The following is a 14,344-nucleotide window of genomic DNA, read 5'->3' as shown; positions in this document are numbered from 1 at the left end:
TTTTCACCTCCCAAAAAATCAAAGAATAAAGAAAGGAACTGTTAGTAGGACTAAGAATCTGAGGTGATAAGTGCATTTACCTGTAGATAAAGTAGTTAGTAATGATGCCATTTGGTTTCCTGGGTGGTGCCCATTTCACTTCTATGAGTGCAGGTCCAATTGCTTTAACAACAGGTGGGCTCAGTTCTCTGGGAGGTGCTTCAGCAGTTCTTGCATATGTTTGACCACCCACGCCACACCCACCTACAGAAACAGACATTTGTGAAGGGATAAGAGCTTTTTCCTCAACAAAAAATACATTATAAGCAAAGGAATGTCAAGTAAAGTAGCTGCTGGTGGAAATTCTCATTTCACCTCATTTCATTGTTAAATACTCATTTAAATTACCACAACTCTACTGATGAATTACTCCTGATTTTCAGCAGTGTGAGTGAGGGGCAAATTGGTTCAAAATTGTCATTTTAGAAACACTTATCTCAGTAAGTTTTTGAAAATTTCCATCAAAGACAGGGAATTTCTAATTTTTGGGCTCTTCTCTCCTGTCTTTATGATCACCACTTATTGTTGGTGAAAAACTGCAGAACTGATTCAATTCTGTACATCCTTTTTCAAAGATCTTTAAGCTGCTAGTGAAGAGCTTTTAATAAAGTGGCACATATAATCTAAAATACATATTTTAAACCTCCATTTGATATATTCGTGATGCATGGAGAAGTACACACATGATACATGAAGAAATATTTAATGCTTCATTCAGTGCTAGGCCTTCTTTTTACCAGGCAAACATTTGACTCCAATGTAAAGAATTTCATCTCTTTTGCAGAGTTGCATCTACGTGCAAAATCCCTTCCAGCCACGCAGATGAGTGTTTTAAATTGCCTTACCACTCTGGCATGCTTGTATTCTTATCTCATACAGGGTGTAGGGATCCAGGCCATCGACAAAGGCAAAATGTGCGCGTCCTACCGGCTTCACCAGCAGAGTGGGACTGCTCGCGTTCAGCAGGATGTTGTATTCCAAAGGCACATTGACAATGAATATCCCTGTTGTGAAACAGAGAGGAACCAGTGATTATCTGAAACACTAACAACAGTGCAGGACAACTTCAAAGAGCCAATTCATCACATGCAATTTTAAATGTAAGCCCCCTCTGGAGGTTTTCCCTACTGCTTCTTTGAAAACTACAATTATTTAAATATAAACTGAAACAGATCCATCTGCAGATTGCAAGTGGAAGACAGACATTATGGTTCTTAGGTAAGAATCAAAATTCAATTCAGTCAATGCCTGTTTTGCAATTGCCACTTCTGGGAAGACCAACCTTATGACTTGGAACCAGGCAGCTTTTATGTATTTTGGAGGAGTAACAGCGACTAATGTTTGAATAGTCATATGATCAAACAAGTGAATTGCAACCATTCAGCAAATTGTGCCTTTTTAGCCCAACAGCAGTGGCTGAGTGTAGGTTCTTAGCCCGCTTCACTAGTGGAGTACAATACGATAGCTTGAGCCAAGAAACATATAATTTTAAATGATGTAAAAACAAACTCTTCAGTTTTTGCTAAAAAAAAACAACCCTGTCATTTTTGTAGTATTTGAATTCAAACATTTTCCTCATCTATTCCTATCCCCATGCTGTCAGTTCTCAATTTTCCAGATCTCTTGAAAAACTCAGTTCCTTCAGAAGATTACAAGCTAAGCCATATACCCTCCCTTTAGAACAATGGGCAAATGTTCCTGGATGTTCTCCTTTCTTCTTCCACATGACATCTCTAAGAGTACTGTTTGATTGGTTGGTGGTTTTGTTTGATTTTTGGTTCCCTTGAGCAGTAATATATTTTTAGGAAATAGGCTCTAGGTTTTTTAATTTTTGTCCACTGTTGACTGGTCTGTGCAGACAGCAGCAGTTTCATAAAACTAAGAGAACAACCAAAGAAGAGTTTGTATTAAGTGTGTTTCCTTCATTCTGCAGTCACATAAGGAACAGCCTTAAGAAAGGACAGAGTACAGACCAGACAAGGTTCATTTCTGAGATGAGTCAAGATATATCTGATCAGTAAAATCACATTTCTGTTTCAACACAACACCTACTTTAGATGTCACAGAGATGTCTTTGTGACTGCAACAAGGACCAGATGCCTGTGAGCAGTTCTGAGACTTGTCCAGATCTTGAGATTCTTTCCTTTTTTTAACTTTGGAAAACAACTCAGCTTTCCTCCTAATTACAATTTTGGCCCTTTTCTGATAAAGCATCTACATTGATACTACTACCCTGAAGCTACAAAGAGCATTTTTTTCCACTGTTGTGCATCTGTTAGATGGGTTTTTTTTTAGCTAAGTATGTATGTGAATATGTATAACTAAAAACCAGAAGTTTGCAAGAAATCAGAGATTTCAAGTTTAGTCCTGGTACTATGAACAACTGATGTACTTCGAAAGATCAGAAAAATCTTTGAAACACCATGTTTTTACAATTCTCATAAGAAAAAGAGAATATAAAAATCCCAAAGAAATAACATGCAGCTGCCTGACTCGATGCTAGACAGAGAAAATGCCATTACACTAAAAAGCTGAAAAATAGCCCTGAAGTAGAGCCATGACTTCAATCTTATTCAACTGCTCAGCTCACAGGAAGAACAAAGACATTGTTAGGAACTGTTGGAAGAGGTGAAGGGAAAAAGAGACAAAAAAAGTAGAAATTCCTCTGTAAAATTTTCCTTCTTCACTGTAAAAGTTACAAGAAAAATACCAAGATAAAATCATTAGGAATGGAATAACAGAAGTACAACTTTCTAAATCAAGGACGATGGTACAGAGTAAACCTCTGAGAGGTGATCTTGAGGTAGACTAGTTTTGCCTCAAAGAAAATTATTTTTTGCCTGACATATGGAAGACAAAATGCTCCAGAAGAGTGCACTTGAGTTTGCAGTGTAAAATTTTTCCAGTAATTAAAAATATAATGTAAAAGACAATAATAATTATTATTACTATTATTATTAGTAGTAGTATTTCCACACTATAATTGGAGGGTCTATAAAGTATACAACAGAATATCTGAAAGAGTTTGAAATGGTACAGAGCACACCAATAGAAACCTTTATTTAATCTCCTAGTTAAGGTCCCCTTCTTTTCCACTCCTGAAAACTGACCAGACATTTCAGCTAGAAAAACCCATTCCTTTATGAGAGTGATATAATTCAGTTTTTTGCATCTCATCAGGGCATTTATTCTAGGCAAAAATCACTAGAAACCTTTGAAATTGAAACTATTCAGAATGCTTGATTTCCCAAGCAAGATTAAATACAAGCAAGGACAGCTGAATCCAGCAATCAGTATGCAGCAAAGGACACCTATTTCAAAATAAATGACCTATCAAACAATGTTGGACAGTGTTCAGTCCATATCACAAATTATTAAAAAAAACACCACCTCACACCGGAAACACAAAATGTTAAAATTCTGATAAATTTTGCACTATATTAGGAATGATACCAATAGTAAATATGCTCAGGCGAAAAAAATATTCCCAAGAAGTGAAAATGAAATGTTAAATAAAATCACATAAGCATCCTGAAAAATTCCAATATCCAATGGAATCCTTCTACACTTTGATCAAATTCATTGACTATAAAGATCAAAGGATCACTTCCTAATTTGAAAAATTGTAATATATATTCTTACAACACAGAATCTTGTAAAAAACCCCTTTTGCTCAGAACAGCTTTCAGCATCTGCAGCCAGTCTGAAACCACTACCTCGTGTGCTCTGATGACTGAAGGAAATGAAATGGGCATATTTGTTAAAGTCATCTGGGAAACCACACGACTTGGTTAGTTCCAGAGTTCATAAATTTATGTCAGAATAAAAGGAACCGTAAAAGCACAAGTGAACCAATTTACCCTAAATGCAAATGGCAGTTTTGTTATTTGGTGTCAAAGTTACCATGAGCACAATGACAACCTGCCATAACACATTTTCATGTTCACTAAAGAACAAGGATTTAGTTGGTTAATATTCCCAGCAATACTCTTTTTCATAATTTACAACAACTAGATGCTGATAGGTTATTTAACATTTATGAAGTTAAGATGTAATCAGAAAAACCCTGATTATCTTTACAAATAAAAAAGTTAAATTATTCCACTTTTTTTTTCTCTGTGACTTCATTTCACAGCAGGTGCATATTTTGCAATGGGACAAATCAATCAAATGAAACCCTGGGTTTTTCTGGGCATATTTGGATAACATTAAATGGACAATTCTGTGCAAAACTCTGCAAATTAGGTTTGACAGCTCTGTGTACTTCAAAACTAGGATAGGTCAAAAATAGAATTTGCAGCACAGGATGCTTAAACTTGGGGTAAAAAGGCACAGACTTACAGACTGGTCAGCCAGAATCTGTTTGAAGTTAATTGCTGAAAATTACTTTACTATGATGTGAAACCAGATCACAATTAAAGCAAAATAGCTAAAGCTTTTTCACTTATAGGAAACAAATACTGAAACAGGAACATTATCTCTTTTAAAGTTATATTTTAATATTTAAATTCACGAAATAAAACAATCTATTTGGCTTCCCGAGATTAACTATTTACATTATGCTTCAAATATCCAGATGTCTCAGTCTGGTTGCATCAAGTATTCCCACCAAGACTCTGAAAACAGTAACAGCTGGGGATGCTGACTGTTTTCAAGATGCAAATTTTTGGATATTCAACTTGAAAATCTATCCTACAGAGAGGTGGAGCAAGCAATAATTTACTCAAAAAAACCAAAAATGAGAGCATGTGACAATGGCTTATCAAAAGTTCCATTTTCTAGACCACAAGAAACCAAGTTAGTTGGGGAAGCTGTGACAAATACATGGTATTCAATGTCATGTTTGATCCCAGAAGAATAAAGTAAGAATCCAGATTTCAAACAACTGTCATTCTAACTGAAAGCAAACCTAGAGGTGGATAAAGTGTTATAAAATGATGAAGAAGAAAATATTTTAACCCAGATGATCTTTAACATATGAACCAGTATCCTAGGAGCAGAGGACAGGATCCTATGTTGAGCACATTCAGCTTTCAAGTCACCACCAGCCACAACACCCAGAAGAATCAGGTCTCCAGTGAGGAGCAGTGGGGCTGCCAATGAGCTGGAATGCAGGATGGATACATGCCTACCTATCAATAACATTTATGGGGGAAATCATGCAGTGGAGTTTTTTCCATTCAGCTCTTCTGCTCTATCCATGGCACCAAGAGTTGTTCCATAATAATTGTAACATATCCTTCCTTAGCATATTGGTGAAATGTACCATACCTCTGAGGTCTGTGCACTGAGGAAGATAATGGAATACCTATTTTAGAAAATAAAGCCCTATTTTCCACAGTGAGGGAGGTGTGTCAAGTATTTTTTCCTGAATCCATCACTTTAACAACTACTGGGCCACCTTGCTCTTTAGCTAAGTCAGGAGTTTTGAAATGCTACATATCTATAAAGTCATAAGACCTAGATATATTACAGGTGCTGGAATGTTATAATTAAACCATCCAAAAGGAAGGTCCTTGTAATACAATGTGTCCATAATTAATCCTGAGGGTGATTATTTGATCCAAATTTATTACAGCAGATAAGACAGAATGCCAAAGCAGCCCTGATATCCACAGACAGGAAGACACTATGAACAAGTACCTTCTCATCAAAACTTTGTTAATTAAAAGCACTTTTTTGACATCAAGTCTACAGCAGTGAAAAGAACAGTTTTGTCCAAGAGCAACTGCCAAGTCTGACAATCCTTATAAATAAAGATGCATTCTAAGTTTATAAGGAAAACCTATATTGCCTCAATGCAGCCTACTGTGAGAAAAGGATTTATGCACAGAAAGGCAATAGATCAGAAAAAGAAAAATAGTTACTCTACGTACATGGCCATAAATAAGGATAAGAAACAGTAGACACTTTATGCTAATCCTACCAAGCTGGGGATGATTGTGACCCCAAACACCTGTATGACAGGACATGTTAATGGGATCCATGCTATTCCAGAAGATCAGAACTTCCAGAATCTGGAAAGAAGGACATGTTCCTTTCCCATCTAAGGAGAATGATTTCTACAGATGTGTGAATACATGAAACCTGCAACTTCTGCAGATCCATGATGTCCAGCCTCCTCCTCATCCCTCTGATTCTGTGGTTTCAGGAACAGACAGACCTTTGTATGCATAATCTTAATTGCAACATAATTAAATGTACTACACAGAGCCTGGTTCTCCTTGCAGGCTTGTAACCTACTGTGAGTAACAGGAATTTAAGCAGCTGGAAAAGGTCTAGAACAAGAACAAGCTTTTCTGGGAAACACCCCACTCTTCACAGCCTATGCATTCCAATACATTCTTATGTTTTAAATCTATTTATAATGTTGCTGAATATTTTGTACCTTAAATTATATTTATTATCAAAACTATAATGCAGCATGAGTCACTTTCCAATAAAACCAACTGTAGATTATATGCCATTTGAATTCACCTGCCTTCTGCAGGGTTCTAAATCCTTTCAGGCAGTAGGGGGAAAAGTTTAATTTAAGATTTTAATCTTTTTCATATATTATAGCATTTCTATAATGGATTTTGTGCTCCTGAAAACTAAAAGATTGACAGCTCAGGGTATTATAGATTTATTAATCATTGCTTAAATGGGTAGGGTGAGCACTGCTAAGCACTGCCACAATACTTGCAATCCCAGTCTTGAAGGCAGAATGCTTTTTCTAGGTGACTTTATTTTTAATGCCAATTGTCCCTTGCTAAGCAAGGATAGAACATCTTAAATAATTAGGAACAAGAGATATTAAAAACTCCCATGAATTCACTGATAAAACACATATGGCTATTATTGCAATATGCAAACATCTGAAGTTTCTAAAAAAACTGAGGAAATTTTAACTGAAAAAACCCAGTATCTAAAAACTAGAAAACACCTTTTTGGAAATGAAGTACAGTAGAAAAAAGATTGTTCATTACAAGGCTCTCATTGTCCCACAAGAAATACAGCACATAATTTTTATAACACATAATTTTTATAACATCAGTAATGTGCTCCAATCACTAAAGCTATGATCTATATTGATGAAGCATCGCATAGATTCTCTTACAAAAAGATTCTATAATTAAATTATTCCTTGTTAGCCCAGCTTTATAGCAGGTGGACGTCACCTGACCATGTTCAGGAGAAGAGTAACTACAGGAAAAACACTTCTGGGCCTTTGCTGGTCCACCATACTGCGGTGGAACTGCATGATAACTCAGGCTAGTATGAACAGAAGAGAAAACTCTCTTTTTTTTGTTGTTTTTTTCATTAATATTTGCACTCAGTAGTAGTTCATAATATCAAAACACGCAGGGTTTTGCTCAGCTAAACCTCACAATACTGATGTCAAGTATCTAGATCAATATTACTAAAATAATGTGTCTCTAGGACATAACAGCTTTAGATACTGGGTATTTAAATCACTACAACTAAATACAAAGAATAAAAATATCAGAATGATTCAGCTGCCTACCTGGATATACTAATTTTTCAATCCTTTCATTTTGCTACAAAGTACTACATAGAAATACATTTTTACCTGGCACATCCCAAGCTAGAAATATAGAATATGCATCAATGACTGTGACATTATAAGGGACATGAATTTTCTCTGGTGTTCCTGCTGGTGTTTGTATAACATATTTATCACTAGTGTTGCTGCCGCCCCAAGTGCTGGCTTCCAGCTGGTAAACATATCTGCACAAACACAAAAAGATCAGTGGACACTGCAGTTAGAAGCTTTAGGCATATCAGCAACAGAACATTTCCATTTTCACCAATTTAAAGTGCATACAATGAGTATTACAAATACTGACTTAGTGAAGATTTTCACATTTAAGTTTTCCTAATGTGAGAAAAGTAACTCAGAATAATTACCATAAAATCAAAGATACCAAAACTCAAATACTAGTACTAAATACTAATACTAAAATTCAAATTAGCTTACATAAGCAAGAGAAGTATTGAGTCAAAAAGTGTCACAACTAATTTCAGAATTACTTCTATAAAAATATCAGCAGTCACTTTTGAACCTGTATGTTCAGTATGCACTGGAACATCATATACCATGTGCAGTGCTGTTTGTCATATAAAACCTGGCATTTTTCAGAGTATATTCCATGATGGAAAAGTACCTGTCATTGAGCTACCAACAAACCACCCAATAAAAAAAGAATAAAAAAGCTTTGCTTCTTTGAATCAGAATGACCTATTCTCAAAAACAAAACAAAAATTAAAAGTCCTTTGATTAATGTCTTTCTAACGTTTGAAAGACTAGTAAAAGTGTTCCACCAATTATGAGTAATAAAGTAATATTTCAAGAGAATTTTCTTTTGTTCACAATAAGTTATATTTTGTACATTTCACTAACACAAGTACCTATGTTTTTCAAGGTCTTTCACCTGTTACCAGTGCTCGTTAACATGCCTTACCTACTGTTAGGCTGCAGGTTAACATCTGTGAAATTCAGGTCTGTACTGCCACCCAGGAAAATCTGTTCTCCATCACGGAATAATCGATAATGAGTAATGAGTCCATTGGGTTCCTCTGGTTCACTCCAGTACATTTCCACTTCTGTTGAGCTGACTATGATATGATGAGGTTTTGCCCATACCCCTATTAAAATCAAAATGACACTATTTTAATTTTATGACAGAAACTCAAAGGTGGTTCTTTTTTTTCTTTTCCCATACTCGTGCTGCTGTTTTCAGCAATGTAATGAAAGCATAAAGCACTGCCAGGGAGAATGACAGAATTTAACACACTTTCTGTATTTATCTTATAACAAATGCAACCAAGTAGACAAGGTAAAGATTACTGGAGAAAGAGGCCAAAGGCTGCTGCCTTTATATGCCCAGTAGTCTCTGCATATTCATTTGTGCTTTAAAAAAAATTTATCTTCCAATCCTTTGTTAATGAAGCTAATGAATTTAGAGATGAATTTGGGTAAATTTTCACAAAAAGAAAGTAGAAATGCAGTGCCAGGAAGTAAAGAGAATGTGGTAAGATATAAAAACTCCAAGAGACAGATTCCCTTGTGTAAATATCTACATGATAGCTTGATGGATGGCAGTGGAGTTGTGCACCTTGTTAATCCGCCAGAAAACACAAGCCTGTATGACCATCTCTTTGCACTTCTGTAAGAATGACTTTCTCCCTTACCATGAGGAGCAGCTTGTAAAGTTTGACCTGAAAGTGGTTGGCTGGAAGCACACCCAGCAGATGTGCATGCAATAAGCACAAAGCTGTAATTAGTGTATGGCTGCAGACCTAAAAAGAGCAAACAGAGTTTAGGCTGAGATGTTGACATCAATCATTCCAAGCATTATATCACTGCATAGAAAGTTACTGGACTTAAAGTTAACTTATAGCATTTTTGGCAAACATAAAGAATGAACTATTCTTATATTACACATGAACAATACTGAAATGGTGAATTCTCACTAATTTAGACATATATCCTCTACTGATTTAAAAGACCAAACAAAACAATTCAGACTGAATGTCTGTTTATGCTGCAATAGATCTATGGATATCCCTCATACACCTGAATCAGCTTTAAATCAAAAAACTTAGATGACACTGGCCATGCAGAAAAACACCTGAAAGTGCAATTGCTTAGAGTCTTGGGCTTGAAAACCTGAATAGCCTTTAATGTTTTGAAAATGTATTACTAATACATTTGCAATAATAAGATAATAAAATACTCGTACATGAAACCTTCTACTATATTGCAAGTAAGTCCAAGGACTGCGACCTTCCCAAATTTTTTTTTTAATTTCCCCTCTATTTTTCCCCTATTTGATACAAGACTTTACAATAAATGCTACAAAGCAGTTAGAAGGTGAACTGACAACCAAGCCCTCATTACTAAATATTAATTTCAGTTGTAATTTTTTTAAAACTTTTTTTTCAGCTCTGATCTTCTATGCTGTACATCCTTGAATGAGATGAGAATACATTGCTTTGCCTTTTTCTTGAAAATTTTCAAACATATTTGTGCTGTGTGTTGATGACTTCAGATTTCACATCAAGTTGCCTGTGGTTTAAGAATTTGACTTTAGGGATCCTCATAAAATTGCACTCACAATTTGCTAAGATGCTGAGCTTTTAGAATAGCCAATTCTGTGCACCTATTAAAGGCTTCTTGTAGTTAAATTGTTAAAGATGCAGACCACTGTGAGATCACTTTAGAGCTCAGCTTGAACTGCTGATCAGCCTTCCTCACACAGCACTGCCCAGCCCACAACACAACACCTTCGCTAAACTATTATTTTGGAAATTTCTCAAAATTGATCTTTAAGATATCACCAGGCACAAACATTGAAAACCCTTTTCTCAGGTTTTCAAGGATCCCCTTGTTAACACCTCACAATATATTAAATAAAGGTTCCTGTTCCTGAACGTAAAGGATACAAAAAGTATAACAAGAAGTAAATTATACACAAAATCTCTCTGCAAATATTAAAATTGCAAAACTATACACTCAAAAACTAGGAAACCCCATTGCCAGGACATTGTACAATACAAACTGATCCTCTTTTGTTCACAGGCTTTGTGGCACAGTCCTTTCTAAAACTGCCTCCAACAAGTGGTCTACAGCTTGATTAATTATAATTTGAGACTTTTTCTTGCAGCGTCCACCCCTAGAGGATAGAGATGCTTTATTAACACCAACTTGCTGAGCATTCCAAATGTCTTAAAACAGGACCAAAAGAAAAAATCCCCCCAACCAACTCCATAACAAACCACATAAACCCAAAAAAATAAAAGAGAAGAATTTCTCTCTCAGAAACAGGATATCGACTCAAAGAGACTGAGAGAACCAAAAATCTCCTTGGAGCTGCCAGGAAGCCATTTGGGATTCCTGGGACCTGGCTGTCAGACTACCTGGTGTTATCAAAACTTTATACATCCAAGCACAGCTGGTGCCTTCAGCTGCAGCTCTGAGAGCTCAGGAAATTCAGTCCAGGTAATGAAAATGAAGAAGAGGTGGTTGTGGCAAACTGTGGAAGACTGAGATGTGCCCTCCTCAGTACCATAGCCGGAACAAATATAAAAGCCCTGGATGCCAGACTGCCTTTGGCAGTCCATGCCCCCAGCCCCGCAGTGATCCACGCTTGTCCCTCTGGGCTGGCACTGCCCCAGCTGCCTCCCTCCCTGGGCTCCATGTTCCTGTCTCCTTGAAAGGGAATGGAGCTCTGGGCAGAAGCACAATTAGGCCCATCCACGCTGAGACTCCCAGAAGGAGTTAATCCACTAAACACAGCTAAAGCTGAGGCAGCAGTTCTCCATACAGGAGCTCCCTTTTATTCCTCCCTGGAAGAGGCACCGACTGTGGACTGAACAAGGCAGTAACCCTATGGACAAATGACTGTACTGCTGTGTAATGTAGATTGTTTGTGGGGAGGAGGCTGAATTAGGATTATACAGGTCAATTCAAAGGTATTATACAGGTCAATTTTTAAGAATGTGGCTTTGTGGTCCTAACAGTGTACTTTTGATGTAGCTCCTGCATTTAAATGGAGTTATTTAAAGAACAATGCAACTCAGTGGCAACAAAAAAGCCTCTGCAAGACATTTGTTTATAAACAAATCCTTGCTTACATCCAGCACCAAGATATTTTAATTAAAATACATTACAAACAAATAGAGTGAAAAAAGAAGCAGCAATTACATAGAATGGTAAAATACTGAATGGAAGACATGCAGGCTGCTTAACAAATTGAACAAGATGTGAAGGAGAGAAAATAAAGAGATGACTCAGAGGGACAGCCCTTGCTGTAACCTAATCATGAACTGGAAGAGAAGAAAAATCATCTGAACACTGTGTATAAAAGTAAGGAGGGAGAAAATGACAGTTGCAGACTGGAGAGAGGCAGAGGCATGGAGGAAAGCCAAGTATTTAACATTTCAGGATAGAAAAGATTACTGTGGCAACAAATTACTTGAATTCCCCTAAAGGGAGTCATGTTCACTTTTAAAGGAAACACGCATAATAAAGCAATACTCATTTACAACTACACTTAAAAGAGAAAAATGAGTATTAAAAAAAGAGCACATGCTTTCACTAAATTTATTGGTGAAATTCTGATACCTTTAATTCTAGCCATATGTGGAGCAGTCGCAGGCAGCAGATTTTTATCTAGATTATTAAAGCTTTGCATTAGATGCCTTGTCTTATGCTTTGGAAAGCTCTGTGCAAATCTATGTATGTGACTGATAATAAAAACAACTAGTAAAATAATATTGAAATATAAGCAGCATTTTGCTTCTCTAATGTCTCTACTTGACTGTTCCCTAGAGGATCCTTCTCCCCTCCTTTTTTGGTTTATTATTGTGGGAAATTTTTAATTTTTTTGTTTTGGTCAATTTAAGCAGTCTATTATATTGTTGCAGCATTTGTCATTTGCCAAAAGGCTGTGGAACAGTGGGGTTTTTTAAGAATGCATTGTTCTATTAGGTAAATCAATTCCTTCTGATACTGTTTGTCTCCATTTGTGGGTATGGCTCCAGCAAGGTCAGTAATTATCTCCCAGGATAACGCTCCTGGGCCCTGCCGTGGGAATTTTGCTCAGGAGGATGTCAGACTGCTGACCACAGCCTCCCACAAACCCTTCACCCCCAAGAGTTTCCTTCAGATAAATATTATTAATGTTTCAGTGCTGCATATGGAGAGAGACCCGACCAGTGACAACGCTTTGGTATCTCTTCAGATTTCATCGCCCTGAAATGGAGAATATGTTCAGATGAAAGAATTTCAAACTATTCAGTCATAAAGCATTCATACTATTGTTTTTTGTACTAAAATAAACATTCATTATATTCTTTGATTTTGACCTAAAAATGATCCTAAAAATTGTTGATAAAGCCTCTTACTTCGGATATTAACTTTGGCGTATTAAAAGGGGGGAGTTGAGAAAAACCTTTTCTATAAACCCACCTGCTGCTGCTGAAGAGGGCACTCTTGGCTTTCTTTTACAATTCCCCTAATTATTTTCCTCAGTCTTACCCTCTGCCTGGCCCCACTGCAAAGCATTAGCAGGCCCATTTGTAAAGTAGTAGTAACACAAAGTGAAACAATGCCATAACTGTCATCCAAATTGTTCTGTACAGGGTACTGGAAGTGTTCAGTAATAAATGATATAAAAAGGTCTTTTATTGACAAGCTGCCATGTGCTGTTTGCATTAGAGAATATGAGAAGATGATGGCTGCTGCCCCTAGGTCCCAGTGGCATTCAACTCAGTGAGATAGCAGAAAATGCTTCAGTTTGCTTAAAGCATTGATAACACCTCTAAATAATTAACTGAGGACTTCCTGTCTTCAATTACTTAATGCTTTTTTAACATCTTGAGAGGATTATAAGCAATTTATGGATTTCACATGATGAGCACATTCACCACTATTCCCACAAAGCATTTGTGGGATCATGTTTCCAAAGCTTTGATGTAATTAAAAATAAGCAGCAAGACAATGGTGCCGTGGCAAGGTGCTCGCCTTCACGTCTGCCATTTGCGAGACCCGAGATTCAAAGTCTCCACAAATACTAATGCTACAGCTTCATTAATGTTCAACTGTTGCTCAGGGAAAAGCTGGCAGTTTTGGAAAGGAAAAAAAAAAAAAAAAAGAAAAAGAAAAAACAAGGATAATGGAAAAATCGAAACATACATCCACAGGGAATAAGACAAACAGTTCAAACATTTTAGATTATGTATGAAGTGAATTTGATTCTTTTATAGTATTCTTTTAATTTAGAGAGCAATAATTACCCACACTGCTAAATCACTCTCATGAATTCCACATTATTACCCAAGGAAGCTCCTGCAGAAAATAGCAAAAGATTTGATTATGACTGTCGGGAGGAATGATCACTTATTTCATTCTTGGCTTAACATGGCTGCACTGGACAGTGGCTTAACAGAACAGGCACACAAAAGAAAAAAAGATCCTTGTTTCTCAGGAATTAATTTCATTTCCTCTCACTTTCAACTGCTAAGTATTGTTGGCATTAAAACGGAGATATAACTGCCTTGGCGGAGCATGAGAAATATTTCTGAATGGGCTCGATAAATCACTCCTTGTTGGCATATTCCTTCTTCGCAGTGTAAACTTACCACAGCAATTCTAAAACATGTACCACCGACTCTGGCTAATATCTCATGTCCAGAAGCACTGAATATGGAGAGAGGAGTAATACACCATCGATGAATTTCACACTTGAGCATGATATTGTGAAAGAGGAACAGCAATCTTGCTCTTCTGTGAGTGACT

The 14,344-nt window shown here is 36.6% G+C and overlaps 1 protein-coding gene across 8 annotated transcripts in view; it reads right to left on the bottom strand.

The window, feature by feature from the left end:
- USH2A (usherin) overlaps nucleotides 1-14,344 on the bottom strand; it is a 382,808-nt gene that overhangs the window by 63,543 nt on the left and 304,921 nt on the right. For all 8 annotated transcript variants that reach the window (XM_074537084.1, XM_074537083.1, XM_074537085.1 and 5 more), the window contains 5 exons: nucleotides 9,235-9,342; nucleotides 8,505-8,688; nucleotides 7,613-7,770; nucleotides 885-1,043; nucleotides 81-243 (listed from right to left, as the gene is read on the bottom strand). In XM_074537084.1, the coding sequence (XP_074393185.1) occupies nucleotides 81-243; nucleotides 885-1,043; nucleotides 7,613-7,770; nucleotides 8,505-8,688; nucleotides 9,235-9,342 (772 nt within the window). The remainder of the gene's footprint in view (nucleotides 1-80; nucleotides 244-884; nucleotides 1,044-7,612; nucleotides 7,771-8,504; nucleotides 8,689-9,234; nucleotides 9,343-14,344) is intronic.

The sequence above is a fragment of the Zonotrichia albicollis genome, chromosome 3 (genome assembly GCF_047830755.1).
Source record: "Zonotrichia albicollis isolate bZonAlb1 chromosome 3, bZonAlb1.hap1, whole genome shotgun sequence".
Taxonomy (NCBI): domain Eukaryota; kingdom Metazoa; phylum Chordata; class Aves; order Passeriformes; family Passerellidae; genus Zonotrichia; species Zonotrichia albicollis.
The sequence above is the reverse complement of the archived record's forward strand: the minus strand, read 5'-3'. Positions and strand labels throughout refer to the sequence as shown.